At 36.0% G+C, this 17,649-nt stretch overlaps 1 protein-coding gene across 2 annotated transcripts in view; it reads left to right on the forward strand.

The window, feature by feature from the left end:
• LOC117988653 (matrix metalloproteinase-2-like) overlaps nt 1-17,649 on the forward strand; it is a 260,902-nt gene that overhangs the window by 74,209 nt on the left and 169,044 nt on the right. For both annotated transcript variants that reach the window (XM_034975812.2, XM_069503682.1), the window contains exons 3-4: nt 12,687-12,809; nt 13,808-13,980. In XM_034975812.2, coding sequence (XP_034831703.1) covers nt 12,687-12,809; nt 13,808-13,980 — 296 coding nt within the window. The remainder of the gene's footprint in view (nt 1-12,686; nt 12,810-13,807; nt 13,981-17,649) is intronic.

Here is a 17,649-nt window from a genome sequence, read left to right on the forward strand (position 1 = left end):
CCACCACCTTCCTAAGTTTACCTCTGTCCAGGCGGAGTAGTATGTTAGTTTGTCGTTTGTCTATGTTGGGGAAAGCCTCTTTTGCTTGCTTGCAGTCTGTTGTGTTAGCCCATAGTTTCGAATGTTCTTTTAGTGTTAGTTCATGCAACCAGGTTTTATACTCACTGAAGGGTATGGGAACGATAGGTTCTGGTCCTGTCACCTTCAGTGTCGTAGCCTTTCGTGCTAGTGCGTCTGCCGCCTCGTTTCCCTGGTCTCCATCATGTCCTTTGACCCACCTTAGGGTGATGTCATTTGACATGGCGAGAGTTTGCAGAGCCTTGTGGCAGTCTTGTATAAGTTGGGAGGTCGTCGAGAATCTAGCCAAGGCTTTGAGAGCAGCTTGGCTATCAGAGTTAATGTTAATCTTAAAGTTTGTTACCTGTCGATTGGTCATGGATATAGCTGCGGTCATAATGCCCACACACTCTGCTTGGAAGACAGAGTTATCCTTACCGAGTGCGTAGATTAGACTATATCTATCTATTGCTAAAACACGAATACAATCGATTTAGTGTACGAAGAACGAGAAACTTCCCAACTCTAGACTGCTACTGAAAATTTCCTGATAGGAATATACAATAGTTTTTTGGCCCGACCGGGACTTGAAACCGGGACTCGTGATCCGTAGGGAATAAGCTAGGCAGTATACCAACGAAATATTTATTAATAAAGCATAATTCATATTATATATTCTATAAACCAAGGAAAATACTACTCTTGATATAAACTAAACTCACGAATGTATACTAAACCAGACTAAACTAAGTATAATGACAAATCTAAATCTAGTGCTATCCTTTTCCTCAGGTAGTATTATAAAAGGGATAGCAATACATTTAAACCTGTCATTTTAGTTTAGATAATGTGTACGACATAATTATTAGCCACAGTGACCGCTAGACGATGCGCGTGCACCTATATAACAAAGACCACCTCCAGTCAGGTAAAAACTATCCTTCGCCATAGTTTAATAAGAAATCAGATAATGTGTTTTAACAGCATTCTCACGCTCAATAAATTGCGTATGCGCACTGCGACGTATTCCAGAGCCTTACCGTGCTTTGTAATGCAATGCACTTTCATTGTAAGACTTAAATGGTATCTATCGGTATTAATTAACAGACTTCGATGACTTATCGAGTGCAAAAGAAGCAAGATAAAGGATTATTTTAAAAGCGTCTGTGTACGTAGATACTGTAGATAGATAAGTATTAGCTGCGATTGTATACTATTGGAAACTTTTATCTAGTACTTTTAGATTATAAAAAAAATGGATTCCACAAAATCACTGAAGCGGTTGAAACATAACTTTTGCAGTTCGAAAAATTTATAATTTTAGACCTAGTCCGTCATCTCTTAACTGAATAGCGCGTTTTCTCATTAATGTCTTAATAAACATGAATTATCCTCTTTATCCGTGAAAATGCAATTAAGTGCACAGGCCAGGCGTCAAAATGTATGTTTAACCGCCTTTGACGCCGTTCCTTGAAGCCGATAACAATCTCAGTGGCATCGCTTGGCATTGGCGTTGGCTGCCATGAAACGCGTATCTAATTAAACTTTACAAACCCGTGAGACGAACGATTAAACCTATTTACATTGCCGAAATCGTTTGTTAAATCCTGTGATTTTAAACTTGTGAACTGAAATTTTCGTTTACCTTTTCAGTATGTGCATAAAAACGGATTATCTCCATTTAGGGCATTGTTAAGCACCTTTCAGGGCAATATAGGCGCTCTCCACTCTAAAATTCTTACTAAGTATATATTATGGATTTAGTCGAAGAATTTAACATTTTTCTTTAGCTTTTATTCACTTACCTACTAGCTGATGGCCGCGACTTCGTACGCGTGGATTTAGACTTTTAAAAATCCCGTGGGAACTGTTTGATTTTCCGGGATAAAAATTAGCCTTTGTCCCTTTCCAGGTCTTAAACTATACCCATGCAAAAAAATCACGTCGATCCGTTGCTCCGTTGCGACGTGATTGAAGGACAAACCAACAAACCAACAAATAAACACACTCTCACATTTATAATAGGGGTAGTGATATCTCACAAGATAAGTAGTTTATCATCACTAAAGCAAATGGTAGCGAGAAGTGCGTGCCCGGGATCGAACCACGGGCCCCTCGAATAAGAGACCGATTAAGTCTTAACCATAGGCTATCACCACTTTTAGTGTAAAAATCAATTTATTTTAATTAACTTGTTGGTTATTTGCAAAGAATAATAAAACACTATTTTTTATTCTCAAACTTCACTTCGTCAAACCTTATTTCTACCTTAATTAAAAGCCATCATAAGGCGCAATATCGCCAGCTGCCAAAGGTGAAACAAAGCAACAAGCACTCATAAAATCTGTGACGAGGCTGGCTGCATCCCAGTTCTCACCACAAACTTATTAGGATAATGTAATTAAACTAATTATTATTGTTACAGTACACGGCAGAAAATATTGTACATCGAAATAATCGTTAGAAAGAGATAGTGGATTCGTAGAGCGATGTCTCTGTCATTGAGACCGACAAAACGTCACATAGGTATGAGTGACAGAGACAACGCTCTACAAAGCCGAAATGTCATTCTAAAGGTCGATGTACAATATCTTTGCCGGCTGCTGTAATCCCCTATTTGAATGGAGATTAGGGTTTTCTGAACTTTTCCAAACAGCATAAACTGTCTAAAAAAACCTCATAATAATTTTAAAATACCTAGGTATTTATTTATTATTATTTCCATTATAAATACTATACCTATGGGTCCCTCGAAAGGATAAACAAAATTCTTTTTTCGATTTACGCGTTTCATGTTCAGGAGCTGAGGTGTCCTGAATTATTTTTTCCGAAATATAACTTACAGATCTTAAGATCTTATTTTACCTATTTTAGTTTATTTTTAAAATGGTTTGACAGACGAACAGACGGACTAACTATAAAGGTTCCTTTTTTGTTTCACTACGAAACCCTGAAAATAACTACGAGTAGATAGTAGTTTTCCTAAACTTGACCAACCTTTTAGACCTAAGCACAAACACTTTTTTAATCTTAATATATAAAAGGAAAAGGTGACTGACTGACTGACTGATTGATCTATCAACGCATAGCTCAAACTACGGGACAGATCGGGCTGAAATTTGGCATGCAGATAGCTATTACGATGTAGGCATCCGCTAAGAAAGGATTTTTGAAAATTCAACCCCTAAGGGGGTGAAATAGGGGTTTGAAATTTATGTAGTCCACGCGGACGAAATCGCGAGTATAAGCTTAGTTAGGTATAAATTAAAATAAAGTTTTTTATTATCTTGAATACCGTAAGTACCCGTACTTACCTAACTGGTTTCAATAGAAAAATAATACACTCTTCGCAAGTAAGTAATAAAAATCCGTTTACAACTACATATCAATTTCCAGCCGATCGTGAACTTTTATATCAACTAAAAGCTAGTGAATTCAGTAGGTATTACGTCTAGACTTCTGATCGTTTGTTACAAAAAGTTATTAACTCTTTTTAGTGGATTTCTCTACAATACTTGACAAAAATAACATAGGTAGTAAGTAAAAAAAAATTCTTTATTACACAGAACTACCTTAAAATTACGAATATATTTACGAGTACAAAATATAAGGGTGTAAATGCAGCCTTATCACTTGGTGATCTCTTCCAGGCAACCTGTACTATAGGGATAGATTGCATAGAAAGAGTTCCAGCTCGGTGGGACGGAAATTCTACACAATCGGAGAGAGATCAGGTGAAAGACCGACGACGGCTTGCCGTGTTCTGCAAGGCACGGGGTTTAAACACCGTTGACTTCCTAACTCTAGTAGTACTGAGAACTTCTTAATAGGAAAGCCCAATACGTCGTCGCCCATACGTTTTTGATTCGACCCGGAAATCAAACCCAGGACATTCGCAGTTGAACATGTTAACCACTAGACCAACGAGGCAGTCACATAGGTATATAATACGTATGTATCTACATAACTAGAAGAATACAACTGCATATGAATCATCAGAATTCGAAGATTTGAGGATATACGTTACCATTTATCCAGCTGTGGGAGTTAGTACAATAGCCTCTTACTTATTAATATTTAAAACAGACTACATTGACGCCAGTAGTTATCAGGTACCTACTACCTACATTTAAGGATGTAGGTACAGGAAAATCCCTTGCGGTTTCTAATGAACTGCATTGATTTCCGACGAACCGAAACCAAGCCGCCAATATTTAAGGCTTGGACATGCACACAGCGGTGATGCGCGATTGCAACTTATCCAAGGCTACTTCTAAAAGTTGTAATACATGGAACTGTATGAAGGCATTCACAAATCGCGTATTGGAGTTGTCCATATTAAAGACGTTGCGCTTTGACGTGCTTTATGTTATAACTCCTTGTAAGTAAGTAAGTGGGTAGAATATTATGTCTATTTAGCTCTGTTAAGCACAATCAGTGGGACAGGGCTTTCTCGCAGGTTTTGCATCGACTAAGCATCGTAAAAGCCGCAAGCAATCATTGGCACTGATTCTGAGCACAACCTAATTTTAGAGTATTCGCATGCTCTTCTTACAAATGTAGTGCCTCAATAGCTCAACCGGTAAAGGAGTGGACTGAAAACCGAAAGGTCGACGGTTCAAACCCCGCCCGTTGCACTATTGTCGTACCTACTCCTAGCACAAGCTTGACGCTTAATTGGAGAGGAAAGGGGAATATTAGTCATTTAACATGGCTAATGTTATTTTAAAAAAAAAAAAAAAAAAAATATAATATATATATATGAAAAGGACAGACACAGTTTGACAGTTCTAAATTAATTTTTAGATGGTAAAACCCGTGATTTTAGCGCGCAGTCGCGAACCTACTGTTTAAATTTGTATTGTGCACTAGAGTGCATTTAGAGTCTTTAAATGTGAAAGTCATGTTCCGTTCCTTTTTTAGCATTAGTAAAAAGAAAAGGATGCAGATAGTCTAAATTTAGTTTAGAGAGAGACTAGAAAATCGGGGCCATTGTGGCTAACTCCGTTGTACACAATCTCTAAACTAAACTAAAATGACACGTCTAAATCTATTGCTATCCCTTTCATAAAGTTGCTTGCGGAAAAGGATGGCACTAGATTTAGACCTGTCAATTAGTTTAGTTTAGAGATCGTGTACAAGAGAAACGGCTCTACAGGGCGCACAAAGGTCTGTGTTTTAGGTAGTGCCACGCGGTTGCTGTCTCGCCACGATGCCTGATACTATAGCGGAACAAGCCGGTTCCGAAGACAAACTGATGTCATTTAATTTCGTGTGTCACTCGCAGATTTGAAATGCAAATCCTGGCCCCTTATTGTCCCTCTAAATCCGAACAGATTACTATTGTCTCCCTCTCACGACTCGATGAAACTGATATGCCTTTGTTCAACGAAAATAGCTCAAAAAGAAGGCTATTTTTGATGCCTAAAGAACTTTGTAAAGTTGTAACATTGCGTTTTGTTGTGTTCGTCTTATTCTATAGAGATCCATATAACATTTTATTCGTCAAAATCTCAGAAGAAGCTTTTTGTTCGTCCTTAACAATTAATTAAGAACATGCCAAAATAATTATAAAAATCAAGTTATCAGAGTGTGTTTTGGTTTTCTCAATATTTCTATTACTATAGTACTCTATACTAATAAATAAAATTGAAGGGTCTGTCTGCAAATTCGAAATAACTACCTCAAAATAAGCTCATATGGTTATTTGAACTGTACTTACCATAACTGAATCACACGTTTTTTAAATTTTTGTCTGTCTGTTTAAACGGGCTAATCTTTGGAACGGCTGAATCTATTTTGACGGGACTTTCAAAGGCAAGTAGAGAATCAATCAGGGAATAACATAGACTACCTACTTTTATAACCAACTTTTAAAAAAGGAGGAGCTGTGTTTTTCTCCCTAAATATATAAATAAAATAATATTAAGTATATTATAAAAAAATATTTATACCGATATGGTATAAATTTTTTTTATCGAATTTCGTTCTGTAGAGTAATCTTGAACGTCGACTCGCGAATAAGAAGGACCCTGAAAGTAAAAGTAGACTAGTACAAGACGCTCCAACTTAGGTATACTAAGAATAAATAGGTATTATGATAAAACAGGCAGTCCAGTGTATTGTAATAACAAGTAACAACGCATAAGGTTTCCTCTGTCTTGGTGCTGACCTTCAAGATACATGAAGCACTATCGCTATGCCTAATTTGGATATACACGTATCTAATACAAGTAGCACATACATATTTTGTAAACACAAGTAGGTAGGTATGTAATTGGATAGTATTTAAATACCTACTTAGGTAAGTACATTTATGTTACTTCCTCTATTTAGGAAATGGTGCCTATTTTTATTAGAAGATACTTAGTGCAATTTTGAAAATTATTTGATCGTAAGTCTAGGTCAGGGATTACAATATGTATGTATCTAGACGAGAATGGCATGACCAAGTTGTGAAATGTGACATCGTTGAACGGTACCGGATGAGTGACTGACTTTACCTCTGTGCCTCAGGAAGAAACCGATTATTATTATTCATCATTATCTAATCATCATCTATATCTATACTAATAAATAAAATTGAAATGTCTGTCTGTAATTTCGAAATAATACCTCATATTAAGCTCTGGTCAGGCTTTAAATGAATTTATTTTATGTAGGGCAACATGTACCACTTTTGATGACTCTATCATAAAGAAAATTCTACTTAGAAGAGAGAGAGCAAGAAACTCAGCAGATGCTCTTCAACACGAAGAGACATCAGCAGAGATCTCCAAATGGATATTTCAGGGTGCAGATTAAAATCTATTGTTCTGGCAAATATTGGTTAAATACAAAACAGAATTTAGCCCAAACTCATCGATGACCAATTTGTATTTTATTGTAGTACTAGCTTAGAACGGTTAATAGGTCAATACATCATCTGTTGCACGAACATCTGTTCGACGGTTAATGATAGTAATGAGTCGAGAGACGTGGGAGTCTTTCCTGTTTCGGCAAAAATGTTTCATCTGACTAAAATCTTTGTACGCAAAGGAAAACGTCGTAAACGTATTATAGTCACGGTTGTGAGCATTTACAAGAAAATGTGTTTAAGTACCTAAGTTTTTTTCTTGATATTTATTTGACCCATTTTAACATTTAAGACTCTTTGATAAAATTAAAGCTAGCTGCATCTAATTACTCTACAATCTATCTAATTACTGTACAAATCATGTCCACGTGGAATGGTGCCAAGCTCAAAGAGTACTGAAGAATAAATGCAGTCAGCATTTACTCGCTGGATAGCCAGGCTGATGTTTTGCGCAAAAAATGTAGCCAACCTTTCTGTTTGGATGATGATTAGGTGACCACGGTAAAACGTCTAGTAAGAATTCTTTAGCTCCAAGACTCCATGGCTCCAGGATAAAAGTAATAATATGTTTTATCTTCTTATTAAATTCTGTATAATTACCCTAAAACATAATTTTCTTTACAACAGAAACTTAACTTAGTTTTTCGTTACATTACAAAATATTTGTAACGACGATTTCGGGATCAATTTCAATGAACAAAAGGGAACTTATCGATTGCAAATCGATTTAACCCCATGTTTCAAGACTTTCAACGCATGAAGAGCTCGGGTCATTATTACCCACTCCGGGTAGGGTAATGACGGTTGAAGTGCCGACAGATGTCAGCGGGTACGGTCCAACCCTCTGTAGGTTGATTAGTTGATGTTGAACAATGTTGAGAGACACAGGGGTACGGCGAAGAACAAAAGACATTTTAATTGCTAAACTAATCGTGTAACATGAACACAGGTAATTATTATAAAAAGTGGTCGACAGACTTACTAATTAATGACCTTAGTAATTAGTTGCAGTTGCAACGTATAAACTTAATACCTTCAAGACAAGAGTGAACAGGCATCTTCTAGGCAAGCGTACTCCAAGCTAGACTTCTTTGCTTTTTATTAAGCATGTTTTTCATCAAGAGTGAGCTCATCTCGCAACAAAAAACCGGTCAAGGGCGAGTCGGACTCGCACACAAAGGGCTCCATACCATCGTACAAAATATACTTAACACTTTTATGTAGAAAATTGCTGCGCCATCTGTAATATAAGTTTTTTTGTCATTCATCTTTAAATTTACGGTTTTTGGATTTTATTTATTTACTAATGCCATAAGACCTACCTATACCTGCCAAATTTCGTGATTCTAAGTCAACGGGAAGTGCCCTATAGATTTTCATCACAGACACGACAGACAGACGGACAGACAGACAGATAACAAAGTGATCCTGTATAAAGGTTCCTTTTTACCTTTTAGGTTCGGAAACATAAAAAGAATACTTACCTACTTAAATCTTAAAGAAGAAAGACAAATCAAACTCGTTGACGTAGTTCTCATTGGTGTAGAAGTAACAGATTCAAAGAATTTAGGATAGATTTCAGAATAGATGTGGCCGGTGAGAATGTATGTATAAACAATTAAAACAATATATTTTTAGCACCGCACCCATTCAGACGTGACCGCAGCTCCGTAGCGCAGTACTATAAAGTAAGCCAGGTCAATAAACCTATGGATTCCATAGAAAATCAGAATAACTCATGCAAATTGCCCCAATGAACTCATAAAACAATGCCAATATGTCAATAATTAGGTTAAGACCGTTATTTATTGTCGGATTCAGAACCTTGTTAATTGATTTCCATTTATTTCGAATTTAATGCCGATACCGCCTTTCAATTTATTAAAATTACTTCAGACCTAAATAAGTAAAGACATAATTGTATGGTTCGGCAATATAATCAACAGTTGTTAATTGATTCCTGTAGCAGTACTTATCTTATATGCTACAATGGAGAAGGCAACCCACTGTAATACAGTGTTTACTAGTGCAGGGGTTGCCCATTCATACGTCTACTAGACCTAGGTCTACTTAATTATTACTTGTTTTTTTATATGTAATTTAATATGTAATAAGATGTAATAATATCCAATAAATTTAATTTAATTTAATTTTAATGTTTTGTTATCTCAATTTTCATGATTATTGGTGAATTTAATGAAATCTTATATACCTATGTATAAAAGGAAAAGCAGACTGACTGACTGACTGATCTATCAACACACAGCTCAAACTATTGGATGGATCGGGTTGAAATTTGACATGCAGGTAGCTATTATGACATGGACATCCGCTAGGAAAGGGGTAAAATAGTGGTTTGAAATTAGTGTAATCCACGCGGACGAATTCGAGAGCATAAGCTAGTTTTCTCAGGCTTTTGGACAAGATATCTTAGTGGGGTTTTAGCCTTGTTTTGATTCCTATACCACACCACCATACCATAGGTAGGTACCTATGTATACAAACTTGCTCACTTGTATAAAAAAACTGCTGTTTTGTCGCTCTACAGGGTGAAAAGTAGCCTATGTGTTAATCCAAGATATACCTATGTAGGTATATATTTTTTTTAAAGAATATTAGCCAAGTTTATTATGCTGACAAATATTCCCCTTTCCCCTCCAATTAAGCGTAAAGCCTGTGCTAGGAGTAGGTACGACAAATAGTGCAACGAAGTTTAAACCGGCGACCTTTCGGTTTACAGTCCGCTCCTTTAACCGTTGAGCTATCGAGGCTCTAATCCATCTTCATTCTTCATTTCAGCCAAATACGTGCAGTAGTTTTTGCGCGAAAGAGTAACAAACACACACACACACACACACACACAAACATACGCCTTTATAATATTAGTGTGGTCGAACAATTTATGAATGAATAGTTTAGTTATACCAACTCGTAAATTCAAGATAAGCAAATCTCTCTGGACAAGACTTATTATTTATTTTATTGGAAAACAACATATACCTACCTTGAGAAACAACTTATAAAATGTAGTCAACTCTGAAGCAAAAAAAAGTAGGATACTCATAAGATTTACACATCCTCTATCTCCAAAAACTAATAGCCCTGTTGCGTGTTCCCCTCAAATATCTGTAAGTACCCATTTAGTAGTCGTTGTTCCACAAAACGCTCCTACCAAATCTGGGGCACTAAGCACCTGAACTCACAGTCGCGTGATGATTCCTATTTGTCCTTTAATGCTCCTAAATTAATTGGCGAATCTGATTAGTGGGACTACTTCTTTTAATTCCTTGTTCGATGGGTCAAAGATATCACGGATGGCCTATTTAGGTAAACGGTTGGCTTGTGACCGTCATTTGCGAAGTATGCTCACAATGTTATCGTTTTAATCAAATCATCATCATCATGATCAACCCATCGCTGGCTCATTACAGAGCCATGGGTCTCCTCTCAGAATGAGAAGGGTTTTAGTCTGGCCAAGTGCGGATTGGCAGACTTCACACACCTTTGAGAATATTATGTAAAATTCTCAGGCATGCAGGTTTTCTCACGATGTTTTTCTTCACCGTTAAAGCAAGTGTTAAAAGACACATAACTCCGAAAAATTTGAGGTGCTTGCCTGGGATCTAACCTCCGACTTCCCGAATAGGAGGCGGAGGTCTAAAATGCTAGGCTATCACCCCTTTTAGTCAAATAATTAGGTCATTCTTCTGCCCAGTTCTGGGTACCAAACATTGCTCACCAAACTGGTATTAAATGAAAAGTATGATTTTGTAATTTGTATCATCGGGCAACGCAGTGTCACTTTTTTTCAGTTTTGCGTTACCTCCTACATAGTAATTATACAGTATGGAAACTTTAATGATCATTTTTGTTTCTGTTTCTTGCGTGGAGCAACTGGCTGAGCTTTCAGTTGCCTGCAAGATAGTGTAGTAAGTTGTTGCTTGTTACGTTGATACTATTGTAACTTTATGATTTGAAAAGAACTGCTGAGTTTCTGCCGGCTCTTCTCAGTCAAATTTGCTTTCCGAATTGGTGGTAGAATCACAGACGCAGCATAGCAAACTCAAGTTGTCCTAGAATATGATTTTTTTCCTGAGGCTTGACTATGTTGACACACGTACCTATTAGAGGTAATTTAGAGTGTTTTCAAAACTATCTGAAGCATTTCTATGTAGTATGTACTACATAACATAAAAGTGGCCATAACTAAGCAGAACTTACAACCCTACCACAGCCATCTTGAGGGCAATAAAGTACAGAATTTCTCTCATTTAAAAAAGGGCCTACAAAAGAAATCGCGTGGGTGCACAAGGCTAGTAACAGCCTTTGTTTGGACACGGGACAAGTTTTGCGATTAAGTAGGTAGTCGTTGGATTATACCCACATCCCCCGCCTGTTGTGACGCATACAGAGGTAACCACTGTAGGGTTACACTATGTCTTTACACATTCGATGCAAATTTATTACTTTCTGGCAAATTTATTACACGAAAACTTTCAAGGCTTTGCAGTGCCTTAAAGTTACTATAAGAAGTCCCCAATCTTGTTGTACTTAAATATTTGTTAAATAGAGGATGTTTGACAACGGGTCAAAATTTCAATAGTATTTTTTTATATTGCTTTGCCCAGCTTGGTGAATTAGGTCTGTATTCTGTACCTGCTTTGTATCCTCAAACACCACACAAGAAATGTAATTTTTTTTTAGGTTGGATCAGAATTACACCAATTTTATTGCTATCCTTCAGTCGCGATATCGTATCTACCACTCAACGGAAAATTGAGTCCTTTTAGGAACAACTAATCTTAAGAGGCGCGTTTTTAATGAGTCACTAAGAACTGTCATTCAACTTAAAGATGAGACTTTTACAGTTGCTTAAATACCTAAAGGTCCATAGCAGACACGAAGGTTTTAGCACCAGCGATCAGCTATTTCGATCGCCGATAATGCATCGCTTTTTGACGACCCTGCGTTCGATTGCTGTACTGATATCGCACGTTTTAGCGATTGTTTGATGCTGTTCGCATTTTGACGAGTTTCTGAGTTCTATCACTGTATTGAAACAATAAATACTAGTAGTTCGCCTCGAACTTAGACCTCGCGGTATCCAGTAATTCCCGCATATAGTTGTAATAGTTAACTTTTAACATTAGGCACAAAAATCTCTATCTAAAAATCTTCTATAGGTCTAATGATGAAGGCTATGATGATAGTGAAAGCGGCTAAACGTAAAGCATCATGGGCTGCAAATTCAAATCACGTCGGGGTCACCAGAATATGTGGTAGCACAGTGTATGAATAAAACTGCTGCTCACATATTTACAGGATATAATTCAGGATAGTTTACATGTGCTGAATTTACGTCGATGGTAGTGCTGAAAGTAATTCACTCCTAACGGAAAACTCCGCGAGCTATGTACAATGCAAATTGATTATATACATCGATGATTCTATATAATTAAAACACAAACTGGTTGTCTCCGACCAGACGAAATCAAGAGATTCGTGGTGGTGGGAACAAAAGCTGGAGCTTGGTGCTCGACAGTGGTGTGTCGGTCTTGGTATCTGAGGAATCTGAGGAGCGAATGTGGCCCCTGGATTTCGCCCAGGGCCGCAGGATTTTCGAATCGTTCCGTATTCAAATTTCCGTTCTAAGTGGCAGCTGCGATGTGAAATGTCTTCTTTACAGCTGCCAGTCTTAGAAGAGGCCGCATGCCTCTACAAGCTATCAATTACAATAACAACGAATCTAATTCAGTTATTTTCTTTATTCCAGAGAAGTTACCTCGAAATGTTTGGGTATCTAAAGAAAGAAAAACCTGAAGTGGGCAACTTGCTGATGGAAGATGTAGAACAGTCATATGAAGATGACTTCAGGATTGCCATCAAAACATTACAAGTATGTACCTAGTACAATATTTATTGTTTCCTAAATAATGTTCCTAATACTCTTTCCACAGAAAGAAGTTAGTATAGCGCTCTCTCTGTTACGTAATCCCATACAAATGACAGCCAAAGCCAAAAATCTCAGTGGGCGTTAACCATTTTGAGGCACAAACATATTTTCAAAAACATTCGAAATACAATTCGAAAATGTTTTCAATTTTTGTCTCTGTTATTTATATGGCATTACGCAACAGCGAGAGCGCTTCTTCTTTTCGTGGATAAATATAATATACCAACTGTATAGGTACTAAGTACTAACCTACTTAATTTTTGGACTACCTCATAACACAGGATTTTGTCTGGTAAACTTAGTCAAAAACCAAAACACCACCAGACGAAGGTTTGCCTAGGTAATCCTCAGGTCTGGCAAAACTCAAGAAGCTTTTGTCTTTTAGTCAAAGCCCAAACCTTCGAGCTTTTATGTCAATCAACTATGAACTATTGTCAACTCCTGTAAAGTTACCTGTCCTATACCTCAAAAATAAATAAAGTTTTGTTCGGTCTTCAATAAAAACCTAATTGAAACCTGAAAAGATTTTATTAAGGCTTTTTTGTCTTAATTTATAGTAAATACTTACTAATTACTATTAATCTTTAGGGTGGTATGTATCTACCTATAACCTAATGTAATACTTCAGATAAAATTATTAAGAACTAGCTAATGCCCGCGACTTCGTACGCGTGGACTTAGGTTTTTAACGATCCCGTGGGAACTCTTTGATTTTCCGGGATAAAAAACAGCCTATGTCCTTCCCCGGGATGCAAACTATCGCTATTCCAAATTTCGTCAAAATTGGTTAAACGGATGGGCCGTGAAAGGCTAGCAGACAGACAGACACACTTTCGCATTTATAATATTAGTATGGATATTGTACCTAGTCATAAAATAATTAAATAGGCCAAAAGTCCTGCCTGCCTGCCTACCTTTTCAACGTTTTTTTTAATTTTCAGGAATTTGGTGGTATCCCAGTAACGGGTGTTATAGACCACGCTACCAAAGAACTTATGAAGAAGAAAAGATGTGGAAGACCAGACCGAGAGCCTGGGCACGATGAAAACAGTAGAAGACGGAAGCGGTTTGCTGTCCAAGGCGAAAAATGGAAACACACAAATTTAACATGGAGGTACGTCTAATGTAATTTTACACGTATGTTTTTAAAAAAGTTTAAGATTATTTTAATTTTTTTTATTTTACTTTATATTTTTCACGACAAATGCTTTGCCAGCGCCATCTGTTTGTAAAAGTGCGTGTTCTTTGAGTCTTTCCACAGTATACGTCTAGATGGCGCTAGTTGTTTATTAGCGCCATCTATTGTGCGATAGGAATAAGTTAAATTTACTTCTACTCACCGCTAGATGTCACTATCTACTTCATATTTTTGTAATTTTTTAATAGTTGGTAATTTTTATATTATTAATATTACAACTCACCATATTTAAATAAAATAAAGTCAAAATGATCCTTGAAAGTGATAAAGAATTAGAACAATTATTATTATTTTAAAGCTTTCTTATAATAGATAATAGCCAGTCAAATTATCTTATAAAAAAATTGCAATCTCTGTCCATAGTGTGACGTTGTAAATTTTGAACTACTAATTAGCGTTTCGCTTTTAATTAAAATCTATTTTGTTCAAAGTATGTTGGTGCCACCTAGCATCAAGGTGCAGAACTACGCGTGGGTCGATGTTCAGAGTTCATTCGAGCCACAATAGATGGCGTTTGCTTCGTTGTCAATTGTCGTATAAATAAAACAAAATAATTAAATAAAACCATAATATCATTTGTTTATTGTTAAGTCATTAACAAAACGGTTCTTATAATATATCCTTAGGTTCCGCAAATATTCAAAAATGAATTGGCTTTATGATCAAACTAACTGAGCTTTTTATTTTGAAACAATTTTATGAATTTTACTGTGTCATTGTGGCTAATTCCTTTGTACACAATCTCTAAACTAAACTAAAATATCACGTCTAAATCTATTGCTATCCCTTTCATAATGTTGCTTGCGGAAAAGGAAAGCACTAGATTTAGACCTGTTAATTTAGTTTAGTTTAGAGATTGTGTACTAGAGAATCGGCCCCATTGTCTATTCCATGCCAATGGCATCTTAAATTTAAAACATAGATTTTATGTACTATCTACCTAAGGCATTCTAATGTATCTAAATTAAGTCTTGGCATTAAGCTAGAATAACTAAGCATTATTAGCCATCATTCTGTATTAAGCGACCCCGGTAAAAGTTACATTAAAAACAATTTTGCCTAACATCTAGCAAATTTCATTTATAACACCTCATATGTATTACAAGGGAGTCGACGGCTAGCTTCTATTCTTTACTAGGTAGATAGATCAAGTAAAGTAAATTAAAATTATTTTTTTTTTCCTCTAATCTTTGTAAGGTGGTAGATTATTCCGTATCCGGGTATATTTCTATTCCGCCAATTTACCACCCTTACAAATGGCGCCCGAACGTTTTTTTATATAGTTATTTCAGTATATTTTGAGAAATTTTGTGAATTTTATGAAATGTACTCCGCTGATTGTACAATTTTCTAAGTAGTGACACATTGCAAAGAGCACTAAGCTGTTTTTTATGGTTAACTAACTAAATAATAACTAATAGTTAGAAATTTTGTTTGATAGTTTAAGTAATTTTCTGAGTATAGTCCAACAGTGGTTGTTTCTTATTTAAATAACACATTATAAATGGTGTTTATGCCGTTCAATTATGTTATTTGACTTACCTTGGAGGTGTATAAGTGAATGTTTGCCTTCAGTTTAGTAATAAACATTGCTTAACTGAGTTGTTGTTGGGTATTGCTTTCAATAGTAAGTACATCTTATGTTTGAAAATTCCGGTAACCTAGTATAATTAAAGTTTGAAACGCTATGTCCTGTTAACTAGTTACACACATACATTTATAAATACTAAGAGTTACAACTTGTGAAACTAAATATATAAACTATATTCAGAGATTACATTAAGTTCAAGTATGAAGTTATGAACAATTTTTTTTTTCAGTGACTTGATACTTCATTATTTTGTTGAAATTTTGTTTAGAGCTGTGTTAAGGTTATGATAAAAGCTACTTCACACACAAAACATGTTAAGTTTAATTGAATGCTGGTAGTTTAAAGTGACATTTAGAAACAGATTTTGTTGTATTTTAGGTTATGTGTTAAAAGTGTAAAGTAACAGCCATCAAACCATTGCACAATCTCTTTGTTTTTTTTGAAAGATAATATGCTAGTCAGAGTTCATTGCAACTTTGTTGCCTGTTTACTTTTGTAATTGTAAAGGTTGTAACACACTGTGTACTCATAAAGGTGATACTGCACCTTACAATCATTTATTCAATTTTGGGAAGTTTTATTTTGTTATATTTTGTTTACTATAGTAATAATATGTGCTTGTATTATTAACAATATTTTGGAATAGGAACATAATTGATAAAATAGTTAGGATAGACTTAAGAATATTGTTTTGTTGTGTATTTTGCTTGTGTATATTTAATAGTTTAAATAACTTCTTTTGTGTTTGTGTTTAACCAATTTGTATAAGGCTAAACATAGACAGTTACACAAGCTCGATATTTTGTTAAATGTGTTTTGACTTAACACAATGGAACAGACTTTTGCCCAGTTTCATTCACTTTTGAAGGACGAATTGTGTTATGAGGTATCCATTCGTTCCGAAACTCCAGCACCTACAGTGCTAGGTTTAAAGAAACAGTTAAAACAATTAATTCAGGAAATTCCTTCTGAATCAATTTTAGAGACAGATTTCTCTTCTGAAAGTGAGTTAGGGGTTATTACTAAAAAACTTCAAGACTTAGAAGATTTATTAAAAAAGTGTTCTGACACTAAAGATAGACATGCCCTCTGTAGGTCTAAAGCTTTAGCTTCACATTTGTACTTTAGAATTTTGAGAATACAGTGTTCCGAACTCAGCTTAATAAGTAGGAAGAGTGAATTACATACAAAGTTGCAGAGTTTGATTTCCAGATTAGATGCTGACAATGAGTCGTCTCACGACGAATCACTGGATTCCGAGAGTACCGCCGTTGACTGCACTGGTGATAAAAATGTTGCCAAGTGGAAGTTAAATTTCAACGGACAGGGTGATCCGCGCAGTTTCATCGAACGCGTTGAGGAATATAAAGATCTTATGGCGTTTCAGATGGAAAATTATTTGTTTCTGCATTTCATCTTTTTACAGGCCGAGCATTGTTATGGTACAGAGGCAACAAATGTCAAGTTTCGTCTTGGTCAGAATTGAAAACTTTATTTTTAGATGAATTTGATGCAGTAGATTATGACTACAGGTTGCTAGGTGAAATTCGAGCAAGAACACAAGGCTCTGAAGAACCTGTGTCTATCTATTTCGCTGTAATGTTTTGCATGTTTTCAAGGTTGTCAACACCACTTTCCGAAGAACAAAAGTTACAAATTTTATTACATAATATTCGCCCTTTTTACTCAGAACAATTAGCTCTTGTTGACATTAAGTCTGTCGCAATGTTGAAGGAAAAGTGTCGCAAACTAGAGGCTGCGAGGCAGCGTTCCGCCTTATTTTCTGAGCCTACTAACAGTAAGGCAACTTTAAGTTCAGAGTTTGCTTACAAACAAGTGACAAAACAGATAAACACACTTTCAGTCACACCTGCACCTAAGGTTGATACAAGTAAAGGCACTGATTTTACGAAAACAAATAAACAACTATGTTACAAGTGCGGCAAGGGTAACCATTCCTTTAAATTTTGCAGGACAGTTCCGAAATTTATTAG

This window comes from Maniola hyperantus, chromosome 15 (assembly GCF_902806685.2).
Source record: "Maniola hyperantus chromosome 15, iAphHyp1.2, whole genome shotgun sequence".
Taxonomy (NCBI): domain Eukaryota; kingdom Metazoa; phylum Arthropoda; class Insecta; order Lepidoptera; family Nymphalidae; genus Maniola; species Maniola hyperantus.